This window comes from Mustela putorius, unplaced genomic scaffold (genome assembly GCF_011764305.1).
Source record: "Mustela putorius furo isolate JIRA1106 unplaced genomic scaffold, ASM1176430v1.1 tig00000997_pilon_pilon_pilon, whole genome shotgun sequence".
Classification (NCBI taxonomy): domain Eukaryota; kingdom Metazoa; phylum Chordata; class Mammalia; order Carnivora; family Mustelidae; genus Mustela; species Mustela putorius.
This window is the reverse complement of record NW_025421527.1, coordinates 5,769,415-5,792,637: the sequence shown is the minus strand read 5'-3', so window position 1 is coordinate 5,792,637 and position 23,223 is coordinate 5,769,415. Positions and strand designations below refer to the sequence as shown.

The window sequence follows — 23,223 nt, the reverse complement described above, 5'->3', positions numbered from 1 at the left end:
GCCAAAGTCTTAGGTGAATCTCTCCAAAGCCTTGATGTTCTCCATTTAAGAAAATGCAAGGGGGCGCCTGGGGGGCTCAGTGGGTTAAGCCGCTGCCTTCGGCTCAGGTCATGATCTCAGGGCCCTGGGATCGAGCCCCACATCGGGCTCTGCTCAGCAGGGAGCCTGCTTCCTCCTCTCTCTCTCTCTGCCTCTCTGCCTACTTGTGATCGCTGTCTGTCAAATAAATAAATAAAATCTTAAAAAAAAATGCAAGGACGTTGGGGAGAATGGTTCACTTGCAAACATGCCATTTAAAACAATCCAAAATGGAGGCGCCTGGGTGGCTCAGTAGGTTAAAGCCTCTGCCTTCAGCTCGGGTCATGATCCCAAGGGTCCTGGGATCGAGCCCCACATCGGGCTCTCTGCTCGGCAGGGAGCCTGCCTCCCCCTCTCTCTGCCTGCCTCTATGTCTACTTGTGATCTCGCTCTGTCAAATAAATAAAATATTAAAAAAATAAAACAATCCAAAATGAATATAAACATCTCTTTTTAAAAAAGATTTTATTTTTTATTTTATTTTATTTATTTTATTATTTTTTAATTTTTTAAAAAAATGTATTTATTTGAGAGAGAGACAGTGAGAGAAAGCATGAGCAGGAAGGTCAGAAGGAGAAGCAGACTCCCTGTGAGCTGGGAGCCCGATGCGGGACTCCAGGATCATGACCTGAGCTGAAGGCAGTCGCTCAACCAACTGAGCCACCCAGGTGCCCCTTATTTAATTTTTTGAAGATTTTTAATTTATTTGACAGAGAGAGACAGTGAGAGAGGGAACACAAGCACGGGGAGAGGGAGAGGGAGAAGCAGGCTCCCCGCGGAGCAGAGAGCCCGACATGGGGCTCGATCCCAGGACCCCGAGATCATGACCTGAGCCGAAGGCAGATGCTCAACCGATTGAGGCCCCCAAGGGCCCAAGATTTTATTTTTTAGAGTAATCTCCACACCCAGTGTGGGGCTCGGACTCAACAGCTCGGAGGTGGAGCTGCGTGTAGAGGGTCAGAGGCCGCAGGGGCCCCTGAGCAAGTCTGTTGGAACCATCCTTAACGTAAACTGCGATTCTCACTCGTGGACAACCGCTGGTTGACAGCTTGATGATTTAAGCCTCCACTTGCGCATACTAATGCATCTTCTGGCTTAATCCACACCGGTGGTCCTGTTTATGAACCCCAGTCGGAGTAATTTTACTGAATTAGTAAAATGTCCGTGGGAGGCCTCTGGGTCTGCAGCAAGTGGAGGGCGTGGCCGGCCCCCCCGGGGATTCCTGTTTTAGGGCTCCTTGTGGGTTTGGGAAGTGACGATCCACGTGCTCCCGAGGGCATCTCCTCCGCAGCTGATGGCGCGTGGGCTGTCAGGGCTTCCGGCCATGCAGCTCCGTGCGGCCGCCTCCCCCACGCTGGGGAAAGGCGAGGCCCTCAGACCCAGCGTGGGCTTGCCCGGCGGTAGCCTCCAGGCCTCAAACCCGATTCCATGTCCCCAGCCCAGGTCCACCAGGCTCACATGGGGAGAGACAGCACGTTGGTCTCTGATGTCTGCGGTGCTGGGCATTGTTTCCAGTTGGTATTTTTTCCCCCCTGTGGTAGAAGACACGTAACAAAATTTTCCATTGAACCCTTTTTCTTTTTTATAAAGATTTTATTTATTTGTGAGAGAAACCAGGAGCAGGTGGGTGGGGAGCGGCAGGCAGAGGGAGAGAGAGAAGCAGGCCCCGCACCGAGCAGGGCACCTGACGGGGGGCACAACCCAGGACCCCAGGGTCACAGCCTGAGCTGAAAGAAGACGCTTCCCGGACCGAGCCACTGGGCGTTCCTCCACTGAAGAAGCGTTTCCAAGTGTACAGGTCAGTGGTGTGAAGCACACTGACGTAGCCGTGTACACAACCTCCAGAACGTTTCATCTTGCAAAACCGAAACTCCGCGCCATTAAAGCACTCCCCATGTCCCCGCTCTCGCCAGGCCCTGTGCCGACCACTCCGTTTCTGTGAATTTGACTGGGTTTCTCAGAGAAGTGGAGTCTTACATATTGTCTTCTCGGGACTAGCTCACATCACGCCACAGGACGTCCTCAAGCTCCACCCTCGCTCTCGCAGGCTCAGATTCTCCTGGGAGGCGGATCCTCCATTCTGTGTGGCTAGCACTCCGGGTTTCTCCATCCATCTGTCCGCCTGTTGTGGGCACTTGGTTGATTTCCACTTCTTGGCTACTGTGGTTTTTTTCCCAAATGTTATTTTTCTCTTGTTAACTAATGCCAAGCGTCTCGTTTAACAGCCTTCGTCCCACTGGTTTGATTGTGTTCTTCAAACGTGGGGGATTCTGCCGGCCTCCTGTGTGGACAGGAACGTGCAGGAGGCTGTGGTCTGCACCCCAGCATGCACTCTGCGACAGACCCAGGACAAGTATTGGGTTCTTACGAGTGTCCTGATCTGAACAAGGCCGCCCCTGGCTCAGCAGGCGAAGGGTTAAAGGCAGACACTGTTGAAGCAGCACAGGTGGTGCAGTGAGGTCTAGTTTCATTGCTCACACCGACCTTCCACAGGTTTGGGATCTGACACGCAACAGCGCCGAACCTTGGGACCTTACATACTTGGGCACCACCTGGACTCTGAGAAACGTTACTCTGATTGCTGGGGGGTGGGGGTGGGGGTGTCCAACATCTCTGTGACACAGAGATGGGCAAACTTTGCAGGCATTTGTACCACCTAGTGGCAATTTATGTGAATATTTAATGGAAATTAAAAATTTGATCCTGGGGTGCCTGGGTGGCTCAGTGGGTTAAGCCACTGCCTTCGGCTCAGGTCATGATCTCGGGGTCCTGGGATCGAGTCCCGCATCGGGCTCTCTGCTCAGCAGGGGACCTGCTTCCCTTCCTCTCTCTCTGCCTGCTTCTCTGCCTACTTGTGATCTGTCTGTCAAATAAATAAATAAATAAATAAAATCTTTAAAAAAAAATTTGATCCTGACTCAGTACCATAGCCTTCTAGAACCTTCTAGAACCTCAGATGCATGTATTTGCGTGTTTCTAAATAGTAGCTTCCACTGGTGGTGCTCGGTCATGGCAGAGTATCAAAATCACCTCGTAGAAGTTTAAAAAATGACATATTTCAAGCTTCAAGACAGACGAAAGCATCAACTCCCGCAGGTGGGACTAGCATCGGTTGAATAACAAAGGAACAAAAGCAGACCTTTAAAGCAGGGTGAGGCTGGCTCCCAGGGCGGCTCAAGAAGATGCCAAGGAACTGAGGGTGAAGCTTCCCAGGGCCACGGCCAACTGGGAGGGAGCCACGCAAGAAGGGCTGGTGACCTGAGAGAGGCAACTGCCATCAGGGCGGCCAGGGGGTCTGCGGTGTCCTCTGCCCTCTGTCTGCTGTGGCCGCATGTGAGGGACAGACCCCACCACTGCTCCCTCCCAGGAAGCATTTGCAAAGGGAGGGGATGCCCCAAAGGAAGCAAAGGTAGCAAACACACCGGTTTTCTTGGAACAGTGCTCATTTAAAGTCCCATCTCAGAGCCTGCCATCTCCAGGGGTACTGGCCGTGGCGACACATCCAGAAATGTTACACAACCTCTTGGACATCATTTGCCAAAGCACTAAAGCGCACCACAGGCAGGCACTGGCGCCCGGGGCCGTCTTCAGATGTTTTCCGGAGTTGGAGGAGTGGGTTAGTTATGTGAACGGGTCCAAGCCCCTAACAAAATAACCGAATGGTTGAGGACGAAATGGCCTCCAGGACGAGGATGCGACCCGCCTCCCAGGGGCGCCGTGGCGCCCGCCGCACCGGCTGCCCAGGCCTTCCCCGGGCGAGCCGGCAGCCGCCGAGCATCCTCTCCCCGCCGCGCCCGCCGCCCGCAGTTCGCGCTCCGGCCGCCAGGTGGCAGTGGCGCACCGCCGCTCCCTGCGGGGCCGGGCCTGGGTTCCGGGGCCCAAAGATCAGACGCCGGCGTGGAGGGCGATCCCGGAGGCCGGGCGCAGGTCACGGGCCGGGGCAGAGCCGCCTGCGTGGGGAGGCGTCACGGCCTCTCGCGCAGGGGTGAGTCGGAGCCCACACGCGACACCTTGTTCCCCCCCGACCCATGGAAAAGTGAGGCGTTGCCCGTGACTGAAAACGGACCTTGGACCGCAGCAGAAATGCCGGCTCCTTTAAAGAAAGGCTCAGGTGCCCGGTTCTTCTGAATCGAGCCTTAACATTTACTAGCAGTGGCCATTCAGAGTGATAGCCGTCACCAACCCCGTGGGCACATTAGGTCTCTTGCCCCGCCTGTCCCAAACCCTGGTGCCCACCTCCCCATCCCGAGACCGACGCAAAAAATGAGTAACGATTCAGGAGAGGAAAAGGCTCTTTTTATAAATGCCTGAGAAAGTACTCTGGGTCACTTAAAAGGACACTCCTCTCCCCAAAGACAGTCGGCACATCAGTATTTTCATTTAAAAGAACGATTTGAGAGAGTGAGAAAGAGACGAGTAGCAAGAGGGCCAAGGGGAGAGAGAGGAACTCTGGCGGACTCCACGCTGCGCTCAGTCTCATGACCCTGAGATCAGCACCTGAGCGGGAATTAAGAGTCGGACGTAACCAACTGAGCCACTCGGGTGCCTCTTATTTCCCTTTTTCTTTTCTTTTCTTTTTAAAAAAGATTTATGTATTTGCAGGAAGGAGCCCAAGTAGGGGGAACAGCAGAGGGAGAAGCCAGCTCCCCGCTGAGCAGGGAGCCCGATGCGGGACTCAGTCCCAGGACCCTGGGACCATAACCAGAGCCGAAAGCGGATGCTCAATGACTGAGCCGCCGAGGCGCCCCGACCTTTTCCTCTATTATACATAATAGCACCGCTCCACTATTCTATTCCTTGTTTAAATAGACACTCCACTGGCTGGAGTCCACCCTGGTGGAAACCACTACAGCAGCAAAGTAGACGGAAATGTCCCACAGGCCTGAGAAGAAGCAACGAAATAAAGTTGTCTCCTGAGCCGGGCAGAGCATTTGTTAAGAAGGGGTGTGCTGGAGAAGGAGCCCGGGAGGGGGGTCTGGGGAGCCATGTTCCAGGCAAGGGGTTGCTAAAGGGCAGTATACTCTTCAGCAGGAATCGGAGAAGATTGTGGGAGACAGAGGTAACGGAGAAGTACGGAAACTATGGGAAAACACGTGGACCAGGGCAAAATGACAGAAAGCCCAAGCATTCAGAGCTCAGAGAGGAAAGGCGTCACAGGGGTTTGGATAAGTGGCCCTGGAGGCCCCATGAGGAAGCATGAGGGACGAGGGACACCTGCCCGGCCTGTTTTCAGAGCACAGGTACCTGCTGCTGGTGAGGCCTCTGCAGCTGCTGGCGACTCGGCCTCAGGGAGAAAACGGCAGCTCAGCTCCTTCTAGACCTTTCTTCTTCCTCCACCCCCACGTGGTGAGAAGGGGCTGGACCACATGCAGACTCCACATCTCCACAAAGAACAGGACACAATGTCACGGGAAAACAGTGCAGAGAAAGCACACGATGGAAGCTTCATGAACAGGTAACGCATCAGGTCTGCCGTCAAGTCTCATTATACGTTCATCACGGCTGCTGGGTGTCCGCCAAAAACCATCAAGAGTGCACAGAGAAAGGCTGCAGAGCTTTTTGGCATCAAGATTAGGGTAACTGCTATATTTCGTAGGATAGGTTTAAGTCAAAAATCAGGTTTCACTTCTAGAATGCTGAACTAAAAATAAGTTTAATAATAAATGAATTATTTGTATATGGAAGATAATAAATATTTGTTGAATGGAATTGGAACTACAGGTGCTAAAAATGCTTTTAAAAAAAATCTTATAATAAGATGTCACATGAACCAATGCACATTTAAAAAATTCTATCAGTATTTTAAAAAACAGACACTCTATTAATAAAATCATTGAGATTCAGTAAGAAAAGGTTCCCCTCCCATTTTTTAAATCAAAGATCACATGACCATCTGGCTACAACCTTAACAGAAAAGCAAGTGTCTACTAATGTGTAAATCATAACAGCAGAACGGTGGCTAGGAGCTCGAAGGACAGGCTTTCCTAAAATTGAACCAAATCAACCTTTTGTGTGTCTGTAACAGAGGCAACAACAGTGAATTCTTCAGGGATGTTGTGGTCCAAGCCTGGGGCCACCAGCAAGGCCAGACCACGGACGCCACTGCTCGGGGACTGTCGGCCGCTCACTGGGCAGGGGCCCTTCCCGGAATGCCATTCTCAGGGGTTCTTACTTACTTTTTTTCACAGTAAGTGAACTGGCAACCAAAGCTCACAGTGAACCATAAAGAGAACGCTACTATGACTATTAATATAATATGTGAAGCAGGAACTGTCTCTTTAAGACGGTTTTGTGCGGTGAGAACGGGTCTGATTTGCACAGGACAGGCACTCAGCTCCGAGGGGCAGGGATGTATGTACTAAAAATTTACTCCAAAAATACAAAGCAAATCTAACCGGGGGCACAAGTTAAAACTTGTTCCCTAACCACAGGAATGCCGGAAGGTGAACCCCGAAGACATCCAAAGTTCCGAATGAGTATTCTGTAAGGAAACGGCTGCTGAGTTTTGAACATTTTTCAGATTTTTAAAAAAATCAGAAATGAAATCATTATTTTATTCTATAACTCAGAATTATAATGATGCTGATGTTTAATTTCTGTTGCTGATTCTTAATCTGGGGGCACCTTCCTTCCTGTTCACATACATAGTAAAGATGATGGGAAAGTCCCTAGAGACTGAGAAAACAAAACTTTCTTTGAAGTCTGACCACCCACATACTCTCTGGGGCTGTGAATTTGCGTGGACTCCGGAGCTGAACCAGGACGCCTTCCCCGAGTCCTCCATATCCACGTGTTTTCCACTATTTGTCCTTGTCCCCGGGAAGGGGTCCGTGGCACACGCTCTTCTGGTCCACGTGATCAAGTTTTATTGCCCTGCATAAAGCCAGCTGCATTTTTTGTGGGTTTGCTTAGCGCCTATGTGTTCCAGGGAACACCTAGTGTTAATATTCCTGGACTCTTGACTTACCTTTCCTGAAAGTACCCCCACAAATAGAACACCTACTCCAGAGAGCAGAGGCAGCTGGTGAATTATGATTTCTTTTTGTAGAAAAGCAACAGGTCAGTAGCCAAGTGTCGCGGAACGGCTGTCAGGCCAAAGATTTTTGCCTTCTAGGTAGAGACTCCCACTTCCCACCGATCCCTGTGGGGAAGTCCAGTTCTGTCCCCCGGTGCTGGTTGGGGCTGATGCCCTGCTCAGGGGGAGGGGCCTGGCCAGGGCTCTTGCTGGCTGGACCTTAGTGGCCCTTGCTGTGCACGGGGTAGAGCAAGGTCATGTGTTCTGCTCCCTTGAAGGGCAGCTTCTCGTTGGAGTAATAGTGCACCACCTCGGGGATGCTGTCGAAGACGGCGCTCGTCTGATCCAGCGTGTACTTGCTGTCTTTGGTCTGGGCCACTATGATGTGGACGCACCCTTGACTAGTCCTGAAACAGAACAGGATGGAGGACACAGGGGTGAGCCAGCAGGGGTCCCTGCCCCCGACAGCACTCCCAGCCAGAGTGACGGGCAGGCAAGTTCCTGCCTGCCCCAGAACTGCTCCAAACTCCGCTCTCCACGGGCTCCCAGAAGCCCCGAGGCCCTTGGCTCACTGTGGGTCATCCTTGGGGTGTTTGTCCCTAAAACACACAAGTCATCAGGTCCTGGACGAGAAAGAACAAAAAAAAAAAAAAGAAAGAAAGAAAGAAAAGAAAAGAAAAAGCCCAGCTTCCCATCTCCTGTCTCCTAGATCACCAACTAGCGCTTACGCGGTGAATGAGAGCACTGGGGTGTGGTTTAAACTTCCCCTCATCACGGGACAAGGACGTATGTAAGGTTTCCTTTCTTTCCTCCCCAAAGAATATATCAATAATAGTAATGATACCCCTGGTTTCCTCCTCCCTCCTGCCTCACCCCCCAAGCCGTGAAGCCTGCCCCGCTGTGGGTGACGGCAGCGGCCACAGGGGCCCTGGATCTCAGTGGCCCGGCTGTTCCGGGCGCCGTGCGTCCGGTGGCCGGCCCGGCCTTCCGAGCCACGCTGCTCAGACACCCCCAGCTTCTCCTCCCCTCCAGTCTGATTGTTTCAGCTGCTGGGGCCCGGCTTCCTCAGGAAGGAAACGCTGCCTGGGCCTGACAATGACCCTCCATCACGGCTCCCCCGAGCCCACAGCGGAGCAGAGAATTTCCATGATACAAGCCCCACCAGGCCCACCAGGCAAAACGAATGTTCTGGCAGAATCAGGAGGGGGAGGAACAGCAAGTCAGCGTCTCCGTACCCAGGAGAAGCTGTGTCCAAGGTGCAGGGGCATTTTGACATCAAGGGATCAGACGTGCTAAAGTCCCAAACACTAGGGAACAAGAGAGTTGCCAAATTGTCCTGCTGGAAATTCTCCCTTTTCTCTGGGATTACATTTGTGCTGGGCCTCGCGGAGGGCCTGGGCTAGGTCCGGTCACGAGCGGCACTGAGTCACGCGGAGCAGAGAGGCCTCCTCGTCACAGGAGACCGGGGGCATCTACTAGGACCTACTACATTTGGATCCGAGCCTCTCACATCCTGTGGTCCGAGCGAAAGCACCCTACTTTCCGGCAGTACGTACCCCGCAGGCCACCCTGAGATCAGCTCTTTTCGGACCCGTCCTCCACCCCCACGCGCTCTGGTACTCACTTCAGGGCGATGGAGTATTTGCTGTTCCCTGACTCGCTATTTCGGACCAGATAAGCAGCTTCTCTGCAGGGCTGGAGTCGGCTCTCGGCCTCTGCGCGGGTGATGGCGCCGTGATACCAACTGTAGGGGGAGGGGGTGATACCAACTGTGAGGGGGACGCCCATGTCAGAACACAAACCCAGGTGGGGCCTCACACCGTGGACGGTTCTTTTTTTTTTTTTTTTTTTTTTAAGATTTTATTTATTTACTAGAGAGACGGAGATCACAAGTAGGCAGAGAGGCAGGCAGAGAGAGAGGAGGAAGCAGGCTCCCTGCTGAGCAGAGAGCCCAATGTGGGGCTCGATCCCAGGACCCTGCGACCATGACCTGAGCCGAAGGCAGAGGCTTTAACCCACTGAGCCCCCCAGGCGTCCCTGGATGGTTCTTTTCAATGCACTTCTCTCAGAAGGTCAGTGGCCTGATCCAGACCCTGCCTCACACTCAGGAGAGACGGGACAGACAGGGGTAATCTGGATTACCGAATCTTAATGCGGGCATTAAGAGGACTAGGGTCCTTGAAAAGTTTTCAGTCGGTGCAGGAGAACGTAAAATCGGGCTCGTGGGGGCAGCGTGCTGTTCTGCCGTCGCGCAGTGGGCTTCGGACATGGGTTCTCATTAATAAGCCCCACCCAGACGAGAATTCACGAACGAAGATCATCATGTAAAATGGGTGAGCGCACCCCCCCCCCCGCCCCATCAACAGGCTCCTGGTCACTGTCTGTTGTGTGAGGACGCGAACGGGACTCACGGCTGCTTCCCCAGCGGCAGGCCCGGGGCCACCTTCTCGCCCTCGCCATGGTCCGGGCCGACCGGCTTCAGGACCTTCTGGGTCCAGCTCTTCTGCCGCTGCTGCTGCTTCGCCGGGTCCTCCTTGACGGACGGCCAGTCCGAGCCCTCAAACTGAACTGGAAAGAAGGCTCGTCGGGCACAGAGTCCACGGGGTCCACTGTGCAGGTCTCAGACACCCCCCGCACCGCTGGCTTCACGACAGTTAGGGTGCCTGCCTGACTCCGGGCGGCGGGCGTTACCGCAAGGGTCCCCAGTGGCTGCCCTCCTGGGAGACGCTTCTCTGTGCCCAGTCGTGTCGGAACGGGCCCGTTTACCATGGCTTCTAAAAACCGGGAGTTTCAGTGTATTTAGAATAAACGATGCAAGACCGTGTCATTCTATGAAACCAAATAAGTCATTTCCACCAGGAAATGGTAAAACAGAGAAACAAGCTTGGAGACAGAAACTCCTGGGCACTCAGCGGCCTCTGGGCTGGACAAACACAGATGTTCCCGAGCCGGCCCCAGAATGGACCCGGGGGTTTGCGGTCACGCACCTCACCCTGTCCACCCAGCCCTGACAGGGCCGGCACTGCCCCTCGCCAACCTGGTTTTACTGGTGGGGAGAGACCCCCGACGTCTTTAATCCAAAGGAAGAGGAGGTTCTGGCCCAGCAAGCGACAAACTAGGTGCTGGACGTCCTCCGCGCATTAAAAGGGTGGATTTCTGGGGGAGGGTGACCGGCAGAACCGCCCACTGGCTCTCCCCAGGCCTCCCGGGCACCCCCGTCTGCCAGGCGCCCGGCCGGAGCCGCCAGCGGACTCACAGGGCCCTCCACAGGCGGGAGTGGACTTGGTCCCGCCGCCTGGCCTGGCGGCCCGAGTGGCTGCGCGCCGAGGCCGTGGCCGGACCAGGATTCTTCAGCGGCACCGTGTCGGGGCCTCAGCCGGGGACCCCGCGCACAGGGGTCCCCGGGAGCCCCGGCCGGGCCCTCACCTGACAGCGCCCGCGCGAGCTGCTCCTTCTTCCACTCCCACGGCTGCTCGTACTCGGCGGCCGGCCGCTCGTCCTCCGCGGGCAGCCGCGCCCTCCGCTCGGGGGCCCCGTCGGGGGGCTCGTAGGGCGTGTCGTACAGCTGGGGGGGCTTCCCCACCAGCTCCTTGGAGCCCCGTCTCTTGGCTGCAGTCTCCGCTTTCGCGCTGTTCTCTCCCGACTCGCAGGGACCGTCGAGCAGCTGAAGGGCCTTCACCACGGGGTCCTTGGAACCTCGGCGCCGGATTTCTGGAAGACACGCGTGGACAGAGCCGGAGTGCGGCGGGCCCTGGACGCCCCTCCCGGACCGGCTGGGCCTCCGGTGGGCTGCACGGGCGCCACAGGGAAGCCACTTGTTCCGCAAGCCCAACAAGTGGGGAGTCCCTGAAGACCCGTTCCACAGTCTGTGGAAAGCCAGGAGGCCACAGGCACCTGCCCCCCACCCAGGCGGCGTGATTTCCACCTGCCCCGTTTCTACACGTTGGTGGAAGGCTCAGACCCCAGGACGTTCACGGCCGCCGACAGTGCTCGCTCTGTTCCCAGCACCGGCCGCACGCATGGAGGGAATCTACGTCCGCCGGACAGAGTTCAGGACTTCCAGGCATTTCCAGAGAGAGGAGGCCAGACACGGTCACAGCTAACCATGCTGGCCAGCGACAGCGGCACAGACGCCAGCAGCCAGCACCCCCAGCGGCACCGGCTGTGGTCCCCGAGCCCTCCGGCAAGGCTGTGCCGTTCCTTCCTTAATTTACAGAAGGGAAGGCTGAGGCAGAGGGTGAAGGACGCTGTCGTCACCCGGACGTGGCAGGGACTGGACGCAGGGGCAGGGAGCCGGGCTGCCCAGGCCGGGCTCCCTACGGCTGCCCTGGCCAGACTCCAAGTAGAAGAGCAGTGGGAGATGGGGTCCCCCCGATACAGAAGGTCACTTCCAGGGTAGGAAGCTGTGTGAGTTAGAGTGCACTGGGGACCACGGAGGGCTTGTTCCCATAAGGGGGAGTGAGAGGTGAGTTCAAAGGTCAGAGGCCAGGAGGGGCAGGGGTGGGGGCTGGAGCGTGGGCACACTGGCCTCCAAGGCAGGGGCACAGGCCACACTCGTGGGCGTGCGATGCAGCTGGGCTAACGGGTCCCACCGACCACAGCCCTGCTTCCCCGGGAGTTAAGGGGCCAGCAGGCACCAAGCAGCTAGGCAGCCACAGCGGGAAGGAGCCGGCAGCCTGGGACCCGCCAGAGGCCTTGGCGGGGGGGGGGGGCATCTGCCCTCCCTGTGGCCCTTCTAGAGGCCCTTCTGGAAGCCCTCAAGCCCCCGGACACAGTCAAGAACCCTTCGAGCACAAGCATCTCAGGGCACCACCCAGGCCCGCGAGCCCCCCACGGTCTCCGCACGGCCTGGGGCGCCCAGACCACCACTCTCCTCCAGTTTCTTCTCTTCACCCCTCAAAATCTACGTCCTGACTCCAGGCAGGTGGGGCTGTGCACGGTCTCCGTTCACGCCGTCCGGCCCTGTGTCCCGGGGACGCCCGTGGAAGTCTCGTCCCGGGCTCCTCGGCTCTCTGGCCAACCCCTTCATGGCACACGTGCCCGCGGCTCTGGGCCTGCCCTCCTCTGGGCCACACGCAGACCGCTGCTGTGTCTGCCCCTCCAGCACCGTGGGACTGGCATGTCTTACCTGGGGAGGACGCGCCATCGCGCTGAGGAGGAGTGGGGGGAGGAGACCCCAGCAGTGGGGATGCGGCTCAGAGAGACGAGGGTCGCAGGCACAAATCCGTGAAGGGTTAGGGTGTGAAATAAAAGTGACCAAGAGAAAAGCAGAGGGCCAAAGGCAGAGTGGTGCTGTGTGAGCTCTGGGCGGGCGGATGGGGGCCAGGGGAGCCGGGGTGGGGGGCGCAGCGCCAGTGACGTACAACGCACGGTGACTCTCGGGTGCAGAGCAGCTGACTTCTGTCTCCAGGAGGGGCAGCGGGCAAAACACTCAAGGGAAAGTGGGAAAATCAGGACACTAACTTCAAAAGAGTGAGACTGCACGGGGCTCCGACTGTAGCCCGCTCCAGCCCTGCACCCTGCGTCGGTGGTGTCGGAGGCGCCCACTGCCCGGTCCCGGCGCCAGGCACCGAGCTAGCCGGTCTGGGGCACGGGATTCTCATGGGACGTGAAGCCTGAGAAGCCCTTGCACACCCCCTAGTCCCTAGGGCCCCCGTCCGAGCTCCTCCTGCCCCCACAGCCTTCCTGTCATTGCTAGCTCCCCGGCAAGGAGAGGGGTTCTCCCTGGGTCTGCACCCCCACATGGAAGGGTGGGAGGTCCTGCCCCGGGGCCAGGCTGGTGCCTGGGGCCATGTGAGGCCCGTCCGTCCACACCCCTCCTCGACATTATTCTAGACGGAGTTACGGGGAACCAGAAGCACAAGCTGCTCCTGGTCCGGGAAGACAGGGCTGGAACTCAACAAGAGCGTCTCTGTAGAGCTAAGAGAAGGAAAGACAGGACACGGACTTCAGAGGGTGAACTTAGAAGCTGTAAGTTTCTGATCAAGACCTCAGTATGCCCTCAGTTTGGACGGCCTGGCGCAGGCCGGGTCTGTTTCCCCAGAATCCTGCCCTCAACTCTGTCCCAGCGGACTGAAACCGAGGGTCGGTTCCAACTTTAAGACACAGAAGTCCTGCTCACAGGGAAAGTTCCAGGTTTGTGTTGTAAGAAGTACGATAATGAGGGTCCGGAGTCCTTACCATGCGTTTGCGTGCGGCGAGGGCCTGCGCCCCCGAGACTTGGCGGGGGGGGCCCGGGGAGCGGGCGGGCAGCCGGCTCGGGTAGGCCCCTCTCAACAATGTGTCGTCGGGGGAAACCAGGGCTTGCGCGGCCCTCCGCACCCCCCTAGCCCCCACCTGTCCCCCACCTGGGGCGCTGTGGACGCTGGGAGCCGGCCTTGCTGGGGGAGAGCCGCCCGGGGCGTGCAGGGCTGGCCCTGGGGGGAAACGGCTGAGGAGGAGGAAGCGGAGAGGAAGCTACGCCCCGGCCCTGCCGACAGAGGCCATTTACTGCGGGGACAACAGAGAGCAGACTAACGCCACCGCCCGCCGCCGGAGCCCGTGCAGGACGGAGCTGGGCCCTCACTAAGCCGGCTGTCGTCGGCAGATACGGGTCCTCTGCGCTCGCCCGGAATTCTCTTGGAAGACACAAGGCGCCCTGCAACGTCCGAGCAATGGCTAAATGCACGGGACACGTGTGTACTAGGCGTGTTACACCAGTGTCCAGCATGGGACACGCGTGGTCCCACTTTCACAGGTGACTAAACCGAGGCCGGGCACGGTGGGGGCCGTTGCAGGCCCGATGCCCGCGGTTCACACAGAGCGTCGGTCACCATGCTGGCAAAGCCATCGGCTCTCTTGGAGGCTGTTCTCCATCAGAATCAGAAAAGGGCTGTTCCTGGTCACATCTTTTATTCCTACTCTAGCTTTTGATTTAAAATGACGAATGGGGGCGCCTGGGTGGCTCAGTGGGTTAAGCCGCTGCCTTCGGCTCAGGTCATGATCTCAGGGTCCTGGGATCGAGTCCCGCATCGGGCTCTCTGCTCAGCAGGGAGCCTGCTTCCTCCTCTCTCTCTGCCTGCCTCTCTGCCTACTTGTGATCTCTGTCTGTCAAATAAATAAATAAAATCTTTAAAATTAAAAAAAAAATAAAATGACGAATGGGGTGCCTGGGTGGCTAAGCATCGGCTCCTGATTCTCGGCTCTGGTCGTGGTCTTGGCTCAGGTGATCTCAGGGTCGTGAGATGGAGCCCTGTGTTGGGCTCCAAGCTGGGGGCTCTGCTTGAGATTCGCCCCCTCTGCCACCTCCCCTGCCCTCTAAAAAATAAGTGAAATGACTTGAGTATTTTCTTATTGAATAAATCTAAATATCTGAACAAAAGCAGATGTAACTCAGGAGCCCTGAAATTTAAGTTTTACCAGAAAGTAAAGACTAATTACAGAAGTCAGAAATCTTCTGTATTTTTTTCCATAATGTTTTCTTAAAATGGGCATCCCAACACTGAGGTTCTCCTTTGGATCTGTTTGAGCAAGCCCACAAAACCATCTGCAAGCAAAAATAAAACTGAAACCCCCCCGAGACAGGATATGGACCAGTAAAAGCAGATGTGGAAGGACCCAGCATCTCTGCTGTCCACGTGGACACGGCCTGGAGCGGTTCTGGACCTGGGCGCCCTCGCTGCAGGCTGGGCGCTTCTAACACCTCCGCACGGGGCCACAGGGCTCAGGCAGGGGCAGGTGAGCCTGGCGCCGACTTAACAGGGTGTCAGCCTTGGAAACGGGTCTCCCACCGAATGACGTGTTCTTGGAGCTGCCTAAGACCCTTCCCGTGGAGCTCCGGACGCTCCACTCGGTACTTTCTGCTAATGATTCTGCTAAAATGTTCCTGCTAGTTTAGCAGAACAGAGAAGTTTACTGCCTGCATTCATAACCCTATCCTCCTGTGAACGATTCTGTGGGTGAATCTAAGGGAGAATTTATTTATAAACTTAGCAATTTCTAGCGTTAGAGGTGAAGAGTAAAGTTTCGGAGGGATTCCTCCAGTGACTGGGCCGTCGGAGAGGAAGTAGTGCCTTCCGTTCCTTCCCCTGTTCTGATCCTGACTTCACAGCACTCACTGCACCTTCCAAGGACCTATTTTCTGGTCTCTTGGTGTTAGGTCTGTTGGCCCCTTGGGCTGTAAGAGGCATGTCGGTCCTCATGCCGGTCCAGGAGGACACGGGTCAGGTGGGTCTGGTTTCCCGGCTGCCAGAGCCCAGCGCAGGGCCTGGCGCCCGGTGCATGAACGCCCGAGGAGCGTCTGCTGGACGGTGGAAAGCCACATCGCCAGCGGCATTGAGGCAGCCGGGCCACCCCGTCCTGCGGGGACCAGCAAGGCCGGACAGGGCCTGGGGTTCCCTCGCGCCTCACCATCTCCTGAAAAATGCAGAAACTAAAGAAAAATCCCTAATATTTTCAAGAAACAAGCATTTCCGAAGTGGGACATGAGCATACGAGGAGCAACTGGACGAAAATGTAGAAGGTTTAAAACAAAACAAAAACAAAAACAAAACAAAGCCCCAGCAGCAAATCTTTTATTTCCAGCTTCCGATCAACTCACTTCCTGTTATTCTGTCCAGCTGCGGGCTACGGAGAGAATTAGGGGTGTACTCTCCGCACGGGTCAAGAAGGTGCTTTTTGACAGAGCTTTTAAGAGACTTTAAAATTCGTGGATTTTAAGACAAAATAAGCTATCAAGTTTTTAAAAGTTTAATAAATTTGAATTTAATCTCCAATTGAATTAATCTTATATTCCTAAACAGATGCATTCACGTAAACTGCAAACAGAGGCTCACACTTAATAAACCCTCAAATATCAAACACTATTATCATCGTGTTTACTTCATGTTGCACAATTCTGATTTTTCAATACAACCCTCTTTGCGGGTCTGCGTGGAAAGACGCCTTACTCAGTAAAGTGCCTTTTTACCCATCGGTTCAAAGGGGTCCGTCCAATCTGGAGGGGGAGATCCTGGGTCTACTTTCTGCTGTTTCTTAAAAAGTCTATGAGCACAGACAAGTCCGGGTCTGTGATTTTGTACCAAGAGGAGAGGACTGAAGTCCATGAGCCCACAGTCTTGTGAGGAGTTTATGGGGGGAAATGCTCTGCTTTCCCCCCTATTATCAGTGAGGCCCCACGAATAAACAGCTGGGACAGTGTAGATAAATTACTTATTCCGGTTAGTAAGAAAGAGAAGAATAAAAATTGAAGGACAAAAGAAAGATAAAGATAAGTCAAAATTATCTTTTTTTTTTTAAAAGAATATCTTTTTCTTCGACTTTAGGTAAAAGTAAAACTTTCCCCCTGCTCCTTACAAGCCTCTGATATTTTTTGACTAAGTTCATTTTCACTTCCTTTCATTCACAGATTTCGTTAGAGGTCACAGTCTAGTGACCTTCAGGGTCACAGCCTGGCCAGGGTACACCCTCGCCAGCCTTATCTCTGTGCGCAGGGAAGCAGGGCGCGGCGCCCCTTTCCTGCTGTAGCTCATGTTCATTCTGAAGCCTGTCCTGACCCTTCCAGGATGCTGAGTCCCCTGTGCTCGCCTCCTCTGAGACCAAGCCCGCAGGGCCTGTGCCTGACGGCTTTTCAATCTGTTTCCAAACAGGGGAGAGTCTGGAACGTGTGGCCAAGTCCCTCCCCAGGCACGGACAGGGGTGCCGTGGGTCAGTGCTCAGAAACACAGTTTTTCATTATGGATTAAAGAACGTTAAAAAAAATTGGGTGAATAAATTACTCTAAGTTTCCCAAATAAATCTAAGTAACTTAGTTCATGATATTTTTAAGTATCGTTTATACAAACTTAAGAGAATTACGAATAAAAAGGGAAATCTGGACACTAAAAACCATAGAGCGAGTGCTTTGCTCGCCTTAGACCTGTTCCAACTTGAAAGGTCCCAGCATCTGCGGACTTTGGTTTTAGGCGGCGTGCGGGGCCCAGGCTGGCTCGGACCAGGGCAGCCGCTCCTGCTTTTGCTGTGGTACCACAGAGCTCCTTGCACGGTAACAGAGGATCTCGTCGTGGGCACACCTGCCGACCACGTGAAGCCCCCAGCTAGAGATTCACGACTCCCCCTTACCAATGTCAAAGCTTTCAAAGCAGCCGAGAAATGCACATGACCACTCTCCACCCTGAAGGTCATGTCCACAAACTCACAAGCATCATTTCACACAGAATTAGGAAAACATTGAAGATCCTGCAGATTCTCACACCGAAGGATACAGAACCAGAAAGGAAGTTCACTGGGTATTGTGATCCTGCTTTGGGACTGATTTGTTTCTGCCAGTCAGCATGGCCTGCTTCAGGCCGTCATGTCTTCCCCACACATGTGCGGTCAGGACCGCCCCGCCAGCGCCTGAGGCTCCGCCCCCTCGCGCCCCTCCCCCCGCGCCCCTCGCACTCACCTGTTATCATTTGCTGCGCATCGTAGGGTTCCATGTAGCCGTCATTCTCTCCTGCCCTCTCTGCGTCCCTTTGGCCTCTCGTCCGTTTGGCGTCATAAGGGTCAGCATAGTCTTCCAAAATGATGACCTTGAAAGAACGGGAGAGGGGAGCGGCCAGGGTTAGCACACCCGGACGGCCACGGTGTCAGAATGGCTATGAATCATCTCTGACTCGAAGCCGTGGTCCCCCCGGTTCTGGAGTGTTCACTTGGCCTCACGTTACCATCCACGTTACCAGGGGACAAACTTCTCTATCTCGGCGGCGTCACCGACTGGCAACGGTTCACCACACTCTTGCCCATTCCCCAACACTGCCCGGCAGTGCGTTCGGGGTGTGGGGGTCCCTGTGGCAGGACGGGTGGTGGGCGTGGAGGGTGGCGATCACTGCAGAGCCCCTTCCCTGGGAGGTTGATCTTTCTAAGGTCAACCTGGAGGGCCACACGGGCCCAAGTCGGTCCGTGCCCCTGTGACACTGGGCGTCCACTGGCACTGCTGAGACACCATCAGGGGTCACCGGAAGACACCGGCTGCCTCTGGTCCTTCGGGGATCTGCAACCCCCTCGGAGGGAAGGGCTTCAGAAGTGTAAGGGATAGCCCCAGACAGGACGGGGGGTTCTGGGTTCCGGAACTCCCCGGCTACAGTCAGAGTTCTGGTCAGTATCCGCGGCAGAAAGCATCGAGTCTTCCAGAAGAGAAAGGGGCCCGAGCGGTGGTGTGTCTGGTCGGTTCTGCTCGGCGGCTGCTGGGCGACAACAGAGGCCCCGCGGCTGAGCCCGACGGGCTCTTCTCGGGCCGACAGTTTTGTGGGAACTGTATGGGGACAGAAAGCACACACTTGCCGGACAGCAGTGTGCCCCCATAATATACACTCTTTACTCCAGATGAAGAGGGAGACGGAGTAAGAGCCAACGAGCAAAGAAAGGGGAACCAGACTCAAGGGAGGAAGCGCCTGGTCCGGCTCGGGTCTCCAGAGAGTTTCTGGAGAAGCAGAGAAGCATCAGCAGCGCCGGCAGGAAAAAAAATGAACAGAGAGACACAGGGGGATGGCAGCCTGCCCGGGAGGAGACAGCCTGAGGAAGGGCGGACCTCCACAAGGGATGCCCCAGCAGCCTCCGCAGAGCGCCCCCAGCTCTGTTCTCACTGCCGGCCGCTGGTCCCCCGTTCCCCCCCCACCCCCCCGGGAGCCGCTCTCCCAGGACAGACAGGAACGCCAGGCGCGGCACTCAGCCTGATCCCTGTCGACGGAATCCGTCAGGGAGACCACAGCTGGTATCTGGGCGAGCTGGGCCATGGCTCGTCCCCGGCCCGCGGCTGGGGGCCAGCATGGCACAGGTGTGCCGTCAGTCCGGGTGCGAAGGACGAGGGGGACGAGCAGAAGGACCCGGTGCAGACACCCATGGCGGGTGCCGCGGGCTCCCCACGGCACACAGGGAGACGGCGTGGGGGGGCCTGAGCGACAGAAAGTTGGAATTCCCACGACAGGCAGGGACGGCCTGGGCCGGGGCCTGGGAGCTCCATCCGAGCTCTTCTCTCCCATTGTTCACCCAGAAGAGTGAATTTAAAAAACAAGCACTCATGGACGCCTGGGGGCTCGGTCACTGAGCGTCTGCTTTCAGGTCAGGTCCCGGTCCGGTCCGGTCCCGTCCCGGTCCGGTCCCAGTCCCAGGATCCTGCATCGGGCTCCCGGCTTCTCCCTGCCTCCCGCCCCTCCACCCGACTCGTGACGTCTTTCAAATGAGTAAATAAAATCTTAGAAAAAGGAAACCAAGCAAACAAAACCCAGCTCATCTCTCTAAGGGTGGAGTGAGCCTCCTCCCAGAGTCCCGCTGCTTTTCTCAAGTGCCTCACACTAGACGGTGTCCAGAAAACGTCTGGGCCATAAGAGGCAGGGATCACCTTCTCTCCTGCTCTGTGATTTCCTTCAGGGCACTTGTGTGTCCCATTCCGTACCCACCGTACCCACTGCAGCCCATGGAGCCCGGCACGGCTTCTCCTAGTGCTGCTGCCCAGCAGACGTTCACGGATGGGATGTGAGCTGCTGGTGCCTTGGTGAGGGGGCTCGGGCCGGGGCAACCATGCCTGGACTCCCACACTAGCAGGGAGGGGCCGGGTGTGTGCCCTCCACCTAGTCCCCAGGGCTCTGAAATCCATGCTTCCCTTCTGCTCAAGAAGCATAAACGTATACACAGATCTGGCTTTGCAATCCCCCTGGATTTCAAATTAAAATAAACCGCATTCATAAGGAGGTCAAGTTTCACAAAGCAGGAACTTCTCACTCACTCACTCTTCCAAAGGGCTAACAAAATTAAATGCATGGTACCTTTCCCAAAAGTCCCCACTTCACACACTCAGAGTAAAGATTTTCCAAGATGAAAAACAACAACAAAAAGACATCAAATGTAACGACGTGAAATGGTCCCTTAACTGTCGCCACAGGTCGGAGGGAGGCCCGCCCTCCCCCTCCCCGCCGCGCAGAGAAGCCCAGGGCTGAGCAGGTGCGCCCGGCCCGCTCCTGGCCGGACCCCTCCGACCGGCGGCCCCAGGCGGCTGCATGCTCACCGTGTCCGGCTGCTTCCCGGGCCTGCCCTTGTCCAGTTCGGGGCCCAGCGAGGCGGGGGAGGAGGACGCGGAGGAAGAGCTGCTGCTGCTGCTGCTGCTGCTGCCCCTGCCGTTCTTCTCCTGAGTGTCCACCTTGATGAGCCTGCTGATGTAGGTGCCGCAGCCCGCGCTCCTGGCCGCGCCCCGGGGCGGCTCGTCCTCCGCGGCCCGCGAGTTCTTGCGGCTCTTGCCCGCCGCGGCCTGGATCAGGCCCTGCAGGCTGTCCCGGGGCGGCCGGCTGTCCCTGGGGGCGCCGACGCCGGCCCTGCCGCTCCCCAGCTCGGCCGCCGAGTTCTTGCGGCCCTTGGCCGGGGCCGGCCCGGCGCCGCCCGCCTCCGAGTTCTTGCGCAGTCGGCCGCCGCCGCCACCGGGCCGGGCGCGCTCAGACGCCGTCTTCAGGTTCAGCGGGAACTCCTTGAACCACCGGGCCGCCATGGGGGGGGCCCGCGGGGCAGGCGGGCGAGGGACGCGGCGCACACGCGGAGGGGCGCCAGGGGCTGCGGCCGCCTCATTCCCCGGGGCTGCTCCGCGTCCCCGGCCGGCCCGCGCGCAGCTCGGCGGGGTGGGGCTCGGGGCCGGGCTCTGCGGGGCGGCGGGCGCGGGGCGTCCCTGCTCTTTCCCCCGAAGCGGGACAGCCCTGCCCACCCTCGCCGGGGAGACTCGGGACGGCGCCGCGACGGACCGGGACCGACGGCGAGCCGCCCACCCTCGGCGCGCCCCTCCCTCGGCGGCTGGCGCCTCCCGCCCAGATCCGCCGGGGTCGGCGCCTCCGCCCTGGGCGCGGGGGGGGGGGCGGGGTAGGGGGCGGAGACCAGCGGCAGCCGCACCGGCCGGCCCGGGGCCCCCGCGGTCGCGCAGCGCCCCGCGCCCTCGCCGAGCGGTCTCCAGCTTCGCCGCCAGCCCGGCGCGCCGCGTCCTCTCCCGCGCTCGCGGCGGCCGGCCGGCCCGGGGGTGCGGGCTACGGAGAGGGGCGCTCCCCGCGCGGGCGCCGACCCCCCTCCCTTCCGGCGCCCCCCGCCCCCGCAGGCCGCCAGGAGGCGGAGCGCGCAGCCGGGGCGCGGGGCTCGGCGGGGCTGCGGCAGGTGGATGCGCGCTGCCCGGGCAGGTAGGGCGCGGCGGTTCCAGGCCGCAGGCTGCGGGCCAGGGCGGAGGGACCCGGGCGCTGGGAGGCCGCTAGGGAAGCCGCACCCCCATTTCCACCCCGGGGCGGCGGGGCGCGCGGTTGCCCCCGGGGCAGCCGCTAGCTCGAGGTCTGGTGCGTCTGCGAAAGTCCGGGTGGGGACGGTGGGTGGGAGCGGACCCCAGAGACCGGCCCTCTGGGGAGCTGGGGGCACTTGACCTTGAAGAGGCCTCTGCAACCGCCCTCCCGTGGCGAAGCCTTTACGGATTTTTGTAGCTTAAAAAATCTAAACGCTCTGCGGGGCTTGACGCGCTCCGTCCGAGCCGCGGGCGCTGGTGGTCCCGCTTCTCCGTGTGCGCCGGCCGTGCCCTGTGACAGGCGGTGGCGGAAGGAACGCTTGCTTACAGCCCTTCTTGGAAACAATCTTGACTATTTTTTAAAGCTTTACTTAGATATAATTGACGCACCATAAAACTCACCTGCTCTGAGCGTAGAGCTCAGAGGTATTTAGTATATGAGGCTCAGCCGGCACATTCTAATTTTGGAACATTCCCGCCACCCCAGAACGAAACCTTGTGCTCATTAACAATCATCCGAGTCGTCCGCAGCCGCTAATCTACTTTCTGTCTCTACAACTTTGTCTGTTCTGGACTCTTTGTGTAAGGGGAACCGCAGAGTTCATGGCCTTTTGTGTCTGGCTTCTTTTCCTTAGCATCATGGATTTTGTTTGTTTTTTAAGATTTTATTCATTTGAGAGACACAGAGAGAATAACCACAGAGTGGAGGGGAGAGGCAGGGGGAGAGGGAGAGGGAGAAGCAGTCTCTGCTGAGCAGGGAGCCGGACTCGGGCTCAGGACTCGGGATCAGGATCTGAGCCCAAGGCAGACGCTTAACCCCCTGAGCCCCCGCAGGCGCCCCAGAGGGACACGGTCAAGCAGACTGGGCACAGAGCTGGGCTCCCCGCCAGGGCTCCCAGAACTGAGATCATGACCTGAGTCCAGACCAACCAAGAGTCGACTGCTCAACTGACTACACCACCTGGGCGCCCCGTTTACCCACTTTTTAAATAGTTCATTGTCTTTTTATTGCGTTGCATAAGTTCTTTGTAAATTCTTTGTCTTTCTGGAAACACAAATAGGGTGCTGCTCCCGACCAAGCAATGGAACGGAAACTCACAACTTTGAGGTTCTAAGACCTAGATTCAAACACGGGCTTCTCCGAGTCTGAGCAGAGACGGCCTGATCTTGGGCCCGTTGCCAGGCCATCATCTCCGAACTCCAAGGCCTCACTGGCCCCGGGAGCAGTGTCGCTTAGCTCTGAGTTTCCATGAGGATTGTATGAGACCACCTGGGTTCACAGCTTAGAGAAGCCCCTGCAGACCTTTAAAGGCCTCTCTGAAAGGTTTAGGGTGCCTTTGCTTGGGCGGGGTGGATGCTAGCCCTCTTGCCGTCCACAGGCTTGTCCGGGGATGACTCGGAAGCTGGTCCTCACGCCACAGCCCCGGTTCTGCCGTGAACCTCTCTGTCCACCTGTACCCGCATCTCCTGCTCACCTTAAGGACCCAGGGCTCCGTTTCCATGCGGTTGCCGCCAAGCCTGCACTTTCTCCCATGGCTGGGAGCGATTTACAGGAATTACTGTTTTCTTTCAAAATTTAATGTTTTAATTCATGTTTCTCGTAATTAAAAATAAAACCTTAAAAATGATTTAGACAGGGGCGCCTGGGTGGCTCAGTGGGTTAAGCCGCTGCCTTCGGCTCAGGTCATGATCTCAGGGTCCTGGGATCGAGTCCCGAGTTGGGCTCTCTGCTCAGCAGGGAGCCTGCTTCCTTCTCTCTCTCTGCTGCCTGCCTCTCAGTGTACTTGGAATTTCTCTCTGTCAAATAAATAAATAAAATCTTTAAAAAAAAAATTTTAGACAGCCTTGTTCTCTATAGGAAAAGGACGTAGTC

At 57.0% G+C, this 23,223-nt stretch overlaps 1 protein-coding gene across 2 annotated transcripts; it reads right to left on the bottom strand.

Annotated features, from left to right (window-relative positions):
• Positions 1 to 4,352: 4,352 nt before the first annotated feature.
• SHE (Src homology 2 domain containing E) lies at positions 4,353 to 20,883 on the bottom strand. 2 transcript variants are annotated; one of them, XR_006608591.1, is made up of 7 exons: positions 20,115 to 20,883; positions 17,517 to 17,643; positions 10,520 to 10,804; positions 9,505 to 9,661; positions 8,718 to 8,837; positions 5,323 to 7,500; positions 4,353 to 4,575 (listed from the first exon to the last, which is right to left on the bottom strand). XR_006608591.1 is itself a non-coding variant. In XM_004780311.3 (6 exons), the coding sequence occupies exons 1-6, from the start codon at positions 20,586 to 20,588 to the stop codon at positions 7,314 to 7,316; spliced, it is 1,350 nt and encodes a 449-aa protein (XP_004780368.1). In that variant the 5' UTR covers positions 20,589 to 20,883; the 3' UTR covers positions 4,353 to 7,313. The 2 variants fall into 2 exon arrangements, 1 of the variants encoding a protein (XP_004780368.1); XM_004780311.3 differs by having other exon boundaries at positions 4,353 to 7,500.
• Positions 20,884 to 23,223: the final 2,340 nt, after the last annotated feature.